The sequence below is a fragment of the Solenopsis invicta genome, chromosome 4 (assembly GCF_016802725.1).
Source record: "Solenopsis invicta isolate M01_SB chromosome 4, UNIL_Sinv_3.0, whole genome shotgun sequence".
Classification (NCBI taxonomy): domain Eukaryota; kingdom Metazoa; phylum Arthropoda; class Insecta; order Hymenoptera; family Formicidae; genus Solenopsis; species Solenopsis invicta.
The window spans coordinates 15,724,967-15,740,254 of record NC_052667.1 but is presented as its reverse complement, the minus strand read 5'-3'; the positions used below and the strand labels follow the sequence as shown (position 1 = coordinate 15,740,254).

Below are 15,288 nucleotides of genomic sequence, written 5' to 3'. Positions count from 1 at the left end.
AAAATACCCTTACTGTTGTACGATTGAAACTCGTGGTACGGGCGAGGCTCGTAGCCTGTGGCTTTCTAATAGACAAGCGTGAATGACGTGTCACGAAGTGCTGGAACCAATCTTCTTCAGCCAGTTTTGTGTTTATCCAATTATTTGGTACTGGTAATTGAAGTCGTTGTGAATATTCAAATGCCAATCTTCGTACCTCCAATCTACCTCCTTCGGTAATAAACCATGATAAATATCTGACGCTTTCAAAATGTAGTCCTTTAAATTATCCTCTTGTGCCGCAGTGAAAATCTAAATAAAACAATTCACCTCAACAATAATATTGCGCAAAGAAAAATAAAAAGTAATAAAATAAATAATTGTTATAATTTTGTTTAATAATACTTACTGGTTTATGTCCTGGCCGTAAAATAGAAATTTTTTCTATGGTAACATTTTCCATGTTTTCACCTGCCACACTTTTATATTGGAGATACATAGATGGAATAGATAATTTACAAATATTGGCAGCTTCCTTGATAGATATTTCTCCTTTTTTTATTTGAATAAGAGCTTGTTTCAAAGCTTCTTCGTTAATCTTATCCTTTTTTTCTTTTGTAATGTCGCACCATTTTCATTCTACAAAATATGAAAAGTGTTGCCATAATCAAATTATAATAAATCATAATTTTGTTCATGTTCAAGCTACAAATCACTCATATGTCGCATAATTACATTTGAAATTGATTATTAATTGTGTATTTTGATAATAGAACGCGAATATGAAAGAAAATATTGTCGTTATCAAGCAAATAAAAAATTTATAAAGCGTTAAAGATTGACACTTGTAAGGTTAGGAAATCTGTCACACTGATTGCATACAGCGATAAGAGAACATGAGATTATAATAAAGAAAAAGCAGAAAAACAGATCCAGTATATCCTCACTTACACATTTGCATGTCCTTTTATGCCATCAGTGTGCAAATTTCCTAACCTCACAAGTGTCAATCTTTAACGCTTTATAAAGTTATAACTTTTTACCTGCTTAAGAGCAACAATTTTATATTCATATTCGCATGTTTTATGTACTAAAATACACAATATTAAGTTTGAATTAAATGAATGAAGAACTTCAGTTTACCTCAATGCTTGATTCTTTGTAGCGTAGTCGATCGTAACACAGCACGCAGCCATCGTAGGGTTAGAAACGCATAGGTTAGTTACCCATAGGCGCTGTACTCATTGTCAGCATTAACGAATCGCCCTCGTGCTGGGTATTACGAATAACCCCAACATCAACTGTACGCATTATTTCGTATAATCGACAAAAATAGACAACACACAGCAAAAAGTAAACACAAAACGTTTCAAATACATTCAACTGGATACGATACATTCAAAGTTTTTCAAAAAAATCTTATTCATCTTACTTCAATTTCGAAGAAATATTGACTATCAGAAATTACTTCGCAAAACACATTTTTTACTACTACGACTTCAATATGACGACGTTGCCAACAAAACTTTGTTAGCAACATCGTTACATTAAGACGTGTTTACAGTATTTAAAGTAAATTTTTTATATGTATCCATAAAAAGATATTTCCAATTATCAAATTACCTGGTCTAACGATTTGCCCCAGTCTTCCCTATATTATGATCAATTTAGTATGCTTCCGAGTCATCTACTGATGTCCGAGCGCTAATTGACTTATTATATATTTTGTTTACAAACTTCTAAGTTCTTCTTGGAGCACTTGCACACTACGTATTTCGTTTACACGATTTGTAAATTTGGTGTGCACCTAGAACGTTACAGTGTCAGTTTATATATTTTTATTTACAAAAAGCAGGAGGTATAGTGTATCTCCACCAAGAATCATCTTGCTCTCTATTTCTCTTTTCAACTCATAGATTAAATAAATTAGTCACTGCAGGTTTGCGCTCATTTGCGTCACAGTTCTGTGATGATGGTGTATACATGTTTATTGCAAGGAATTCGATGCACTGTCCATGACCAGCGGGAATCGTAATGTGCAGAACGATATCGTATATAGAGGTATTCTGTTTAATTTTTTTTTGCCAATCCGTATTTTGTTAATTGCTTTTCTTCACAATTTTTGCCACCAAACGCACACAAATGGTCTAGTATGAGCAAATACAATTTTTTTTCCTGTAATTTGACAATCTACAAACACGTTTTGAGTTAATAATGACACCTTGTCTCATGGCACGTTCACAGGTCCCGCGTATGCCTAATTCTCGATTGCAAAGGAATTTTATTGACAATACTCCTCGTTGTGGAACATTGGTTTCTTCTTCTTCTCCTTCTTCTGGCATATACACATTATCGAGAACGCACACGATATTTTCTAGATCAAAGTCTATAAATATATTTAAGTTTCTATCAGGCATTGCGTCGTCAATATCTATTTTTGACTGCGTTTATTGTGAGCATATAATTTTTTCAATGTGTGCATACTCTGCACATGTTAAATGGAATATACATAAATATGGGCTCGCTGTTTGAAGCAGTAACGTCCGCCGTGAAGTCGTCCAAGAAGATCAGTTTCATGGATTTGAACGTGTTATAATTATTTTCACTTTTAATTATAATTCGTGAAATAAATGAGACACTTATTTTCATAGAAAACTTGCATAGTTTATCCTCAGCTTCGATAATTTAATCAACATTAAATACAACGACTGAATTTCACTTATTTAGCTTAGACAAATTTCTCGCAGTTAGAATCTACGTGCGGTGCATATAACGCCAATGACCGACCGACTTATAGTAGTTCCGTACTTACATGTCTTTCGTCGCACGCACGCTCGCCCAACATGAGTGTCGTATGACTCATTCCGTCAATAGATGGAACCACGGGTGCTTTTAGCTAAACCTTCCATTAGGTGATGTTGAAATATTCATATATTCCAACACGCCTCCTTGAATTTTCAACATCATAATTCAGTAATTTTTGTTTTCTTACATTCAATCGTATAATCATTTTCAAGTTTCGCATACATTATTTGGTTTCTTACTTACTAACATATATTTAAAATTTTAAACTTAAACTTTTTAATCTGCGTTTAATACCAACATAATTCAAATTCAGTGCTTTCCTATTTTTAACAAATTTTGCTTTGTCCAAACTTTCCGTTAAGATGTCGGCCAAATTACATTCAAAATCGATTTTTACAATATTAACCACGCCATTTCATAATTTTTATTAATATAATGATATTGCACTTTGTTGTGCTTTGAATTTTTCGTATAGTTGCCAAATTTTGCAATTGCTACCGCGCCTGAGTTGTCCTCATAAATTTGTAATATTGCCGTTCTTCTCTCGCGCGGACTAGCTTGTCGGAGCGGTGCGATCGAAAGGGCTCGCACGGGAAGAGAGGAAAGAGTCGGGCGTGTATAAATGATGAATCGGCGGTATGTGTATGATACAATTTACGTGTGCTTCTATTCATTAAGTTTGAACGAGTACAGACGTTCGGTGCGCGTGGACGGACAAGAGACACGAATTTGGAACGGCGCGCGGACGGACAGATCTTTGTGAACGCGGCTACTTACAGTTTGGTATATACATATGATTGACATTCGCGAGGTGTCGCCAAGCGACGGGACGCGAGCGATGCTCGGATGCGACCGCGGCCGCGTGCGTGCCGATGACGATGGCGGTTAGAATGCTACGAAACGCGCCGAGTACCTCGGCCGAAACCCCGTGTCGGCGATTCCGCTTGCTTGCGTTTCGTGTAGGGGCAGACGTAACCGCGGCTCGAGAGCTGGTCGGGAGTCCTCCCCTCGCCAAGGACCTTGACGAGATTTGGACGCTCGGGCTCGCGAGGATGCGGAGGATGAGGAGCGGTGCGGAAATTGCGGAGTACCTCCGCCGTGGCCAAGCAATCTTCGACAACTTTTATTCCCAGGATTGTCAGACGCAGCGGATCAGCGGATGATGCTGTCTGACGGGAAACAGGTGTCTCTATCGGAGCACGCGGCCCCATATATACCCGGCGACTCCGTTTGCCTCCGTCATTTTCGGCGCTTGACGGCGGGGTCGCCGGAGTGGGACGAACGCGCGCTCCTTCGTGTGCGCGTGCGCGCCGACTTGACGCGCGCGATGGCTCGGCACGGTTTTACCGCGCGAAGTTCTCATTATCTTTTACATTTGGGTGCCCGAGGCACCCCCGGTTATAGCCCGGCGGCTCTCTTTCTCCGGCTGTCGGTGGCCGGGGACGATACATACCATTTTTCGGGGTTGTGCATCGTTACAAATTTTTATCGGTTTCTCTATCTTTAAATCAGACGACTCGTTTAGTAAATTTCTCAAAAATAAAACTTCTGTCACTGCTTCCGACATAGCAGTATATTCTGCGAAAGTTGAACATTTGGATTCTGTATTTTGCTTACTTGTCTTCCAATAAATCAAATTACCACATAATCTTATTATAAATCCAATTGTAGATTTTCGATCGATGTTGTCGCCTGCATAGTCCGAATCATACAGTCTAGTTTTTCATCTTTCACACTTTTATCAGAATAAGTTAATTTCAAGTCTTTAGTTTTGTATAAATATTTCAAAATTCTTAGAGTATATTTGAAGTGTGTTTGCTCATAGCAACTTTGAAATCTACTTAAATATTACGCTGTAATTAATATCTGGTCTTGTACCTGTGCTAATATACAGCAATTCACCAATTAAATTTCTATACTTTATTCTCTTCTCTTCTCAATCTCTGTAGCTTGTTCCAGTTTTAGATTACTCTCCATAAGAGCATCATACCAATTTAGTATTTTCTAAATTATATTTTACAGCCAAAGATTCAATATATTTTGTTTGACTCAATGTCATTCCTTTGCTATTGTCACTGTAATCTATATCGATTCCTATATAGTTATTGATTTTACCTAAATCTTTCATAGAAAATCTTTGTTTCAAACTAGCTTTAACTTCATTAATTTTAATTTTATCTTTACAGCAAATCAAAAGATCATCGACAAAAACTGAGATATATATTGGATCTTTACCTGTGTCGTTTACACATAAAGAGTAGTCATAATTGCTCCTGACGAATTCAAATTTTCAACTTATTAAAGCAATCGTACCAAGCCCTCGGGCTCTCTCTAAGACCATAAAGAGCTTTTTGCAATTTGCATACTTTATTTCGTCCTGTTTCATAACCTAAAGGTTCATTAAAATATACTTCTGATTTTACAATACCATTGAGAAATGCTGTCTCAACATCCATTTGCTCAATAAATAAGTTATTTGCCTAACAATAGCTTAACAAAACTTCAAAAGTTTGCATTTTGCTTACGAGTGAGTAAGCATTTTCAAGATACTCCTTTTGCTGGAACCCTCTTACAACTAATCTAGCTTTATACGTATTATCGATTTTCCTTTTATAAATCTATTTTACATCTATAATTTTCCGACTTTTTGGTCTATCAACAACTGTCCATGTTTTATTTTTCTTTAAACTTTCTATTTCTGAACTCATAGTTTTTTTCCATTTTTTGGATTCTCTGGAATTTATCGCCTCCTCAAATGTATTGGGTACACTAGCATTAACATAGTTTACATAAATATAATGTTATAGGGTTGCCGAATCTGTTTACAGGATTTCTCTTTCTACTTAAAACCTTTTTTTCTATTAGATTTTCATTTTTATTTTGCAAATCATTTGATTCATTTTTTTGTTCTGACTCGATATCCGTATCACTATCTAACTCATCTTCCTTATCTATATTATTTCGATTCAATTCGCTGTCAGACTCATTATCATGTTTGTTAGTTTCATTTTTTAGCTTTAAATTTATAACATTATCATCCTCAGAAGTTCTGTTTTCATTATCATTAGCTTTTTCTAAACAAATTAGTTCTGTACCCTCTTCAACAACTTTAACATGTCTAGCATTAATTATTCTGTTATTTACCAGGATTCTATAACTGTTATCATTGTAACCTACCAGTATACCTAATTTTGCTTTATTGTCCCATTTATTTTTCCTTGAAACTTCGGGTATTCTCACGAAACCTCTATTTCCATAAATTTTCAAATATTTTACATTAGGTTTTTTGCTGAAAAATATCTTGTACGGAGTTTTGTTTTCTTGCGTGTTGGCTATTGTACGGGTTTTCAAATAAGCGACCGTTTTCATAATTTCAGGCCAATATCTGCGATTAATTTTTGCTTCTCTTGCTAAACATCTATCTATGTCCATTGCGGACCTATTATATCTTTCCGCGACTCCATTCAATTCGTGCACATAAGGAGGACATGGCAACAATTCAATTCCTTTGTGCTTGACAAAATTATAAATTTCTCTATTTAGGTATTCCTTGCCATTATCACATTTCAATTTCTTAATTTTCTTATTAAATTGATTTTCAACCAAGTTTGTAAATTCTATGAAGCAACTTGCGGTTTCCGCTTTACTTTTAATGCAATAAATTTTAGCGCATTTACTATAGTCGTCTATGAAAGTCAAAAAGTATTTTTCGCCACCACAACCGGTGGTGCTATGTGGGCCATTCAAATCTGTATGAATTAATTCCAAAATTTCAGTGGACTGAGTCCTCTCATTTTCAAACGGTACATTAGCCATTTTACTTTGAATGCAATTTGCATATTTCATGATATTATTTTCTAATTTATTTGGTAAGTCTTCTACCAATTTTACTCTTAACCAATTTGTTTAAATATTGAAAATTTACGTGGTCTAACGCTGTGTGCCATTTTTCTTTATCTGTCAGTTTCAGTGCATTTGCATATATATCATTTTTCCCATTATCATAAAGAAAACTTTTCATGATGTATAAACTATTAATCTTATCGGCAACAGCTGTTAATTTTCTATCTTTATTATAGATTTTAGCATTGTGTCCTCTAGCTACAATAGTATTGTTTTCAGTTATTTTAGAAAAATTCAGTAAGTTCCTTTTTATACCTTGTACAAAATAAACATTTTTCAAATCAACTTCTACTTCATTATAATAATTTTTGAAATAAGTTTTGACTGTACCGAGCTTTGTTGCTTTCAAATTTTTGCCATCAGGTAATTTTACATCAATAGGGCTTTTTAATTTAACGTACTTACAAAAATAATCCTTGTTATTGATAATGTGGTCTGTACAACCACTATCTAACAGCCACTCAATTTCGTTATCATTTCTGTTCGTATTTTTCATTACATCATTTCCATTTACTCTAACGACTTGCGTTGCCCATGACTCTTGTGAGTTCTCCTTGTGATGCTCGCTGGATGATCCTGCCGCTTGATGACCTTGTCTTCTGCCTCGACCATAGCCTCTTTGTGACCTCTGCTTCTGCCTTGCGATGGTTCTCGTTGACCTCGGTGATACCCTTGAGCTCCTCTGCCCTGGTTATGTTGGGTTTCTCTGCCTTGTTTTCCTTGCTGTCCTTGCCAGCAGTCGCTTTTATTGTGTCCAGATTTTCCACACAGGATACAGCTTCCTTTAGTTTTTATAGCAAAAGTGCTCACATTTGTTTTCTTTTCACTCTCACTTTTGCTCAAGTTTTTTTTTTTATTTTAGTTTTGACATACTCGACAGTTCTTTGCTCTTCAGGTACTAGATCAATAAAATCTCCAAAGTAGTAATAATTTGGTGGTAGAGCTTTAATTAAATATCTCATTTTTTCTTCTTCTCTTAGTTATTCGCCAGCTGATTTTAGCTCGTTACATGCCTTTTCAAAATCAACAAAAAATTTTTCCACATTACTGTAATTCTTCAACTTGACTTCTTCCAATTTTCCTCGGTTTATTATTTGCAGACATGTCAATTTTGTTGAATACATTTTTTCTAACTTTGACATCATCTCAAACGTCGTTTTACATTTCCTCATGTATTCCAATTGCTTATCTGATATAGCACTGATTAAAATAGTTTTTGCTTTGAGATCACTTTTCTTCCAAGTATCTTCGTTATCAGTAGCTGCTCTTTCTCTTCTTGCCGGTTCTTGACAATCTTTATATTCCAAAATAGTTGTGAGTCGGAATTTCCAACTTGCAAAATTTATTCCATCAAACACTGGAATACTTATTATATTCTTTAACGTCGTTCTCTATTCCTCGAACATGTGTATGGCCACTGTATCTCCATGTGCTCACTCAGTCCTCACATTGATCACCTCGTGCTATCGATCTACATCCGCATGCATCGACCTCATGCTCGGATGTAATCCACACTGTTTTTCCGTTTTTGTTATTACAATTATTTTTACTTTTAATTATCAAATGTATTTTTCCTCAACTACATCGGGCTTCTGTGATTTTCACCAACCACGCTCTGCTACTATGTTATAATTATTTTCACTTTTAATTATAGTTCGTAAAATAAATGTGACACTTATTTTCATAGAAAACTTGCATAGTTTATTCTCAACTTCGATAATTTAATCAACATTAAACACAACGACTGAATTTCACTTATTTAGCTTAGGCAAGTTTCTCGCAGTTAGAATCTACGTGCGGTGCGTATAACGCCGACGACTGACCGACTAGTAGTTCCGTACTTGCATGCCTTTCGTCGCACGCACGCTCGCTCAACGTGAGTGTCTTATGACTCATTCCGTCAATAGATGGAACCACGGGTGCTTTTAGCTAAACCTTTCATTATGTGATGTTGAAATATTTATATATTCTAACAGAACGGCATCCATTGATGCCAAATACATGTCAGACAGTTCAAGCATGCACGTTGTACAAAGAGCGATATCACCACCCGTTGAATAGTAAAATTGTATCATGCAATGTTTGCGATCATTCAAAGCGCGTATTTCATCCATTGATACAACACGAATGTCAGAGTGCTCACTTTGATCACTTTCATATTCGTCGGATAACGTGACGTCTTTATCAAATTCTTTTTCATCCATTAAATCCTTAAAATTTATTTCTGCATCTTCGAATACTTTATCCACTATGTCCATAAATTCGTCGTTTGCGATGTAATCGGCCATTTTTTTATTGTTGTTGGGGCACACAGATTGGGCATATGTTGCATGGAATGTATATAAATGTTGGTCAGCAATAATCGCAATATTTGCCGTGAAGAACAATGAATGTATCAGTTTTGTGATGTCAAAAGGTGCGCACTATTCCCAAGTCCACGGGCCCACCCTCAAACATGCATGAGACACATATTGTTTGACCGCGATCTTTCAGTTATAAAATTACATTATACAACATTTTGTATTTATATTCAATGTATTGTATTGTATACGAGGCACGACTCTTTCCACGAGTTCTTCAGGGTACCCACTTTGAATACTATCACATTCGCTATCGTCGGATAACGCGGCCTCTTTGTCAGATTCTTCTTCATCCATTAAATCTTCAAAATTTATTTATACGTCTTCAAATACTTCATCCACTATGTTCATGAATTCGTCGTCTGCAATATGATCGGCCATTTTTTTTTTATTGTTGAAGCACACAAATTGGGTACATGTTGGTTGGCATATATGTAAACAAAGGCAATGCACAATTAGAGCAATATTGTCGGTTTAGCACACCAATTGAAGCAGTCTCGTGGTTTTGAACGGCAATTACTCCAATTTTATTGTGCAACAACCTTATCATACACGACGCGCATGTGCCTATCCCTTCAACCGAGTAATAATAAAACTCAAGTTGTGTTCAAGTAATGTTTTGTATGTAATTTAATCTATGGAGTTTTGGAAATGGTACAGCTCTTTCAACAATATCATTAACACTCTCACTACAATCACAGGCATTATCGTCGGACAACACGGATTCTTTATCAGACGATTCCGCAAGAACTTCATCCGCGATAAGGTCAATGAAATCGTCGTTTGCGACACGATCGATCATTTTTTTAAGGAACCAACTATTGCGACCGATTCGGTGTCTGTAGGCTGACTGACTTATCATATATTTTGTTCAAAAACTTTTACCTTGCAGCATAAGTTTTATTTAATCAACAACAGCCGAAGTATCAACGCTTCTCTAACATTATCCCGTGACGAAATTCTATCATGGTGCCATATATTAGTGTTCACGTATTCTAAACAGATCACGTTCGACCAAACTTTTATCTAAACATTATTTTAACCACGATATGGAAACGGAGCATAGTCTCAAGTATTGTTTAATGAACAGCCAGACTATCGGCGCTTCACTTAATATCACCTTGCAAAATTCAACCACCTTGGTGGCACTATCAGAGGGTCCACGGTACCTAAAAAAAACATTGCATTCGTTCTTGCCGGAAATTTTAGCGACAGGGCGTATTTTGCGCTTTCTCGATAACAATTATTATTATCAAAAAATGTTAGAGTACCAGCGGGTGGCTATGGGCGGCGGTGGTTAGTGGACCGCGCCAGCAGACCCTGCGCCAGGGTGCGCGCATCCCTTCTACGCACCACAAAATTCGGCCATGGTATTTCCTCAAAAGAAAGAAGCGTACGGGAAGAGCAAGAACAATTGGGGGAAAAGGGATAGACGATTACGTCACGGATGACAGCGGTAGAAGCGGACCCTATCACTACTCTGCGCCACGAAAATTTGGCTGTTATTTTCTTGAGAGAGAAGCGTCTGCAACAGGAAAACTGCAACGGGGTGGGAGAGCGCATGCGCGAGCGAACAAACGAGCGCGCGTACGAGAAGAGCGTCAGCGGGTGGGTAATGGGTGGCAACGGACCGCGTCAGGCCGCACGTACCCCCTCTTGGCAACCATAAAATTCGATTGCGTTATCACCCACAAATATTCCCAAAGATATAAATATGGTCCATGTTCCTTCTCAAAATGTTTATATAAAGAAAATACGTACTGCCGAGTCCCGCTCCATGTTCAATACTTTAATTTATCACCTTGGTAACGTATCTTCTCCCCCTTCTTCCTGGCGGTGATACGAAAGGTATTAACATAGTTCATGTCCTTTTCGAATGTTTATATAAACAGATAACGGGTTATGACTGTTTATGTAGCAAATAACGCTAAGTTCCGCGCAAGTGACGTCATTATCTCTCGCGCATACCCCCCTCCCCCGTCCCCCGCGCCCACATTTCTCCCCGCACACCCGCACTCCCCTCATTGTTCCCGGATTAGAACTCTCATATATACCCTATGTATTCTTTGATGCGTCTAAATCATATCTAATTCCAGTGCTCTAATGCACTTTTAAGGATGAAACACCACTTTGAAGAAAATCGGTTTTTTCTTTTGAAGCGTGTATCGTCGAAACTATAAGAGATAGAAAAAAAAGTTTTAATTTAAAGTTAAATAGCTCGAAGAGTACTTTATAACAGTTATAAAAACAATTTTTTTAGATTCGGTTTTAATACTTTTTCCCACCACTTATCTATTTTTTCAAAATTTTTATTTTTTTTATAAGCAAAATGAACCTTATTTTATTACAATGGTATTGAACCTTATTTTAATTCAATGGTATATAACAAAGTTATGTTGCAACCAATTATACTTAAATGTATACATAACACTTAAATGTATACATATTAAGGTCAATACTGCCGAGACGTAAAAATTAAATTTCAAAATAAGAGATGATCCAAAGTGCATGCGCCAAGTGGCGTTGTTACGCATATTTCTACACTAATCAAATTTTGTATATAATAAACACATAAATTGAATTGTATAAATGCAGTATAAAACGTGAAATTTCTAATTTTTAAATTTGTTTTATGTTAGTTCTCTTGTTGTTAGTTGATAAATTGGCATTAGATAGTAAAGGTGTGAAATGTGTGAGTAATAATTTTTTGTAAACCAAGTCTCTTTGTCTGTAAAATACTGAAAAGAACTAGTGGTCTAATCGAATCGTATAGACCAGTAAATAAATATTTAACTTATATTACTTATATTTATTATTTTATACACAAAAAAATTAATGTCTTACAACACCGTAATTATTATTCTTCAATTTGGTGTCATTTTATTTCAAAGTAACCAAGAAAAATATTTGCAATTAAAAACAAGTTATGAATAAATATAAATAATTTCTTTGTTTATAATCTGTTTTCCGTACATACTGTGACATATTATTAAAAAAATTTGACTAATTTTAGCGGTTTCAAAAAGTAACTATTATCTTACTATTACTATTATTATTATTATTATAAAACTATTATTTCAACATTTATTGTATTGTATTGATTTGTCTTCGTGCTCTTTTGCGTAGTGAACGCCATATAACACAAATCCGTTTTATTGTGAATACACTGATGGATAGGCAGTACCATGTATTATGTAGTGGTTTTTAATTGTTTTTGGAAAATGGAAAGGTCGGATCATAACTTTGTCATATACTATTAACTATTATTATATACTATTGTATATAAAGCTACTATTAATATATACTATTGTAATAAAATAAACTCTATGTTGCTTATAAAAAAAATAAAAATTTTGAAAAAAAAGGTAAGTGCTGGGGAAAAGTATAAAAAAGTTAAAAAAGAATTCATCACTATTATAAAGTACTCTTTAAGCTATTTAAATTTCAAATAGAACATTTTTTTCTATCTCTTATAGTTTCGACCATGCACGCTGCAAAAAAAAACCGATTTTCTTTAAAAGGGTTTTTCACACCCTAAAAATGCATTAAAGCACATAAAAAAAATCCTTTATTTTAATCTGTATTACAATGTATTAAACGCTCGTCAAAATCGAAGGGGGACACTTCCATAGTACACGGACGGATGCTTGTACCATGCGTTATGGGGTGGTTTTTAATTATTTTTGGAAAATGAAAAGGTCGCAACTTTGTCATATACTATTGAATTTGTAATAAAGTAAGTTTTATTTTGCTTATAAAAAAAAAAATTTTTTTTTAATAGATAGGTAGTGGGAGAAAGTATTTAAAAAAATTAAAAAAAATTTTTATTACTTGTTTTGAAACAAAAAATAAAAATGTGGCGTACGGTCGCATTCTTTGTTTGGCTCGCCTAATTCGCGGGATGGCGCCACCTGGAGGGATTGGCTCGCAAAATCGATAAATCACTCCATATATCACCGCGGCGCTAAGTATTAGATGTATGCATTAATTTTAAAGAATTTTGAGATAAACTTACGGCTTTGCTGTGACGAAATGGTTACCAAATTCATTCAAAATATTTCCTATCCCTAGCCACTACTTTTTCCCATCTTTCTGGTAATAGATGGATTTCACGTCGAAAGAATGATACATCTTTAGAAGCTATCCACGAATCGACCCATTTTTTAATATTTTTATAATAATGGAAGCGCTGCTCTGTCAGGCCATGAGCCATCGATCCAAATAGGTGGTAATCCGAAGGAGCAATATTTGGAGAGTACGGCGGGTGTGGCAGGACATCCCAGTTAAGCGCTTCCAATGTTTCTTTGACCGGTTTCGCAACATGAGGCCGAGCATTGTTGTGCTGGAAAATCACTTTGTCGTGTTTTTTTGCGTAATCTGGCCTTTTTGCTTTAATGCTCGGCTCAATTGCATCAATTGTTGTTGGTAGCGTTTTCCAGTGATAGTTTCGTTGGGTTGAAGCAGCTCATAATACAGTATACCCAGCTGATCCCACCAAATACAGAGCATGAGCAGGGGAGGCAGGGAGCTCCTCACCCCCGACAGCGGGGGTATCTCCGTCGCTCTCCCCCTCCTTTTCAATGGTTTGGAGGGAGGGGGGTGTAACAGCGCCGGCGGTCCTTCTGCGTTTCCTTCGGGGACCCCTGCCGTCGAGGGGGTCCGGTCGATCACGTGGGGGGTGGGGATCCCCGCCTCTACCATCATTTCCACGGGGGTTGGGTCGGCGTCGTCATCGTTGCCTGCTACCCGCCCCGGGTCTTCCTCCTCGCTGTCTCTCTCTCGCCGTCTCGGCCGCCTCCTTCTGCAACATCACTTGTTCACAGAAGGAGGCGCCCGCCTTCCAACAACTCTCCCTGAGAACCATCTTAGCAACAACGGCCCCCAAGGAGAGATCTTCTCCGATTTTGTCTTTCAGGACTCTGCGCAGCTCGTCCCACGCTGGGCAATGCTCCAACGTGTGCTGCGCAGAGTCCCTTTTCGCATCACAGTGGTGGCAATGCGTTGTCGGCTCTTTCCCTATTCGACACAGGTACTCACCGAAACAACCGTGTCCGGTGAGCACCTGCGTCATTCGGTAAGATAGACCGCTCCATGGGCGGTCCACCCACTCCTCCAGGTGGGGGAGGACGGCCTCCAGAACCCGGGTGCCCACTGTCGGCGGGTTTTTGAGGAGGTGGTCTCGCCATACTTCGATCGCCCGCCGACGGGCTCTCTCTCTCCACGACGCCATGGTCCTCGGGGGAATGACGTTGCCCCGTAGGCGGGAGGCTTTGACCCGAGCGTACATGGTAGCTCGGGCCGTTGCCAGGAATTGTACTGGTGGCACTCTTGCTAGAACCATTATGGCGTTGTTTGAAGAGGTGCGATAAGCGCGCGCGCAACGAATAGGGCCAGCAGCCTTTGCACTGAATGCAAATGCTTCTTAATCTTGCTGCTGGCCCACATCGCCCCGCACCAGACCGGGGCGCCGTATAGCGCCCCGGACATGACTGCGTGCATATACGCGCATCTCGCACCTATACCCGGGCCCCGGAGGTTGGGCATCAGACCTCTGAGGGCATTGGTCCTCTTGTCCAACCGTGGGGCAATGTCGTCGAAATGCTCGACGAAGCCCCACCGGCCGTCCAGGGTCAACCCCAGGTACTTCAGGGTTGTTCCCACCTGGATTTTGGTTCTACCCAGCGGGTCTTGATCAAGGAAAGTTTCCAATTCCTCATCCTCAAACTTTTACGGCTGGCCTGGACGTTTCTTGTCTTCCGTGTTAAAATCACCTATTTTATAGCGTCAAAATCAGTACTCGCATGTTGAAATCGATGGAGCATAATCACCATAAGCTTCCGACAACATTTGTTGACTTTCAGCAACACTTTTTTTTGAATGGAAGCAAAAAAAAGCAAAGCTTCCCGCAAATGCCGTTTTGTTGGCACAAATTTCGACATATTTAATGTAAAAAAAAAACAATGTTGTTTACAATTCGGCACAGTGGCGCATACAGAAAACTAAAGCCACTTGATGGTGCTTTGACATAAAGTTAGCAACAATTTGGCCCGATGCGATATAGTACTAGTTACGCCATCTCTTGTAAATCCTTTAAAATTAATGCATGCACCTAATATATCCGGGAAGGGAGTGCTCGCTGTTCCCATTTTCTGCGCGGACATAGCGACGCGAGTTGTTCTTTTCCTGCTTCTTCTTTCTTTTTCTTTCTCGAACTTTCGGAACAACAACAGGCATCCTGGCC

The 15,288-nt window shown here is 37.8% G+C and overlaps 1 protein-coding gene across 1 annotated transcript; it reads right to left on the bottom strand.

Moving 5' to 3' along the window:
* Positions 1 to 13,776: 13,776 nt before the first annotated feature.
* On the bottom strand, positions 13,777 to 15,006 carry LOC113004638. Its single transcript, XM_026138596.2, has one exon. It carries the CDS (start codon positions 14,386 to 14,388, stop codon positions 13,777 to 13,779), a length of 612 nt encoding a protein of 203 aa, XP_025994381.1. The 5' UTR covers positions 14,389 to 15,006.
* Between the last annotated feature and the right edge of the window lie 282 nt (positions 15,007 to 15,288).

Excerpts from the sequence above, each read along its gene's own strand:
- LOC113004638 (XM_026138596.2), bottom strand. The coding sequence starts at position 14,388 with ATGGTTCTAGCAAGAGTGCCACCAGTACAATTCCTGGCAACGGCCCGA.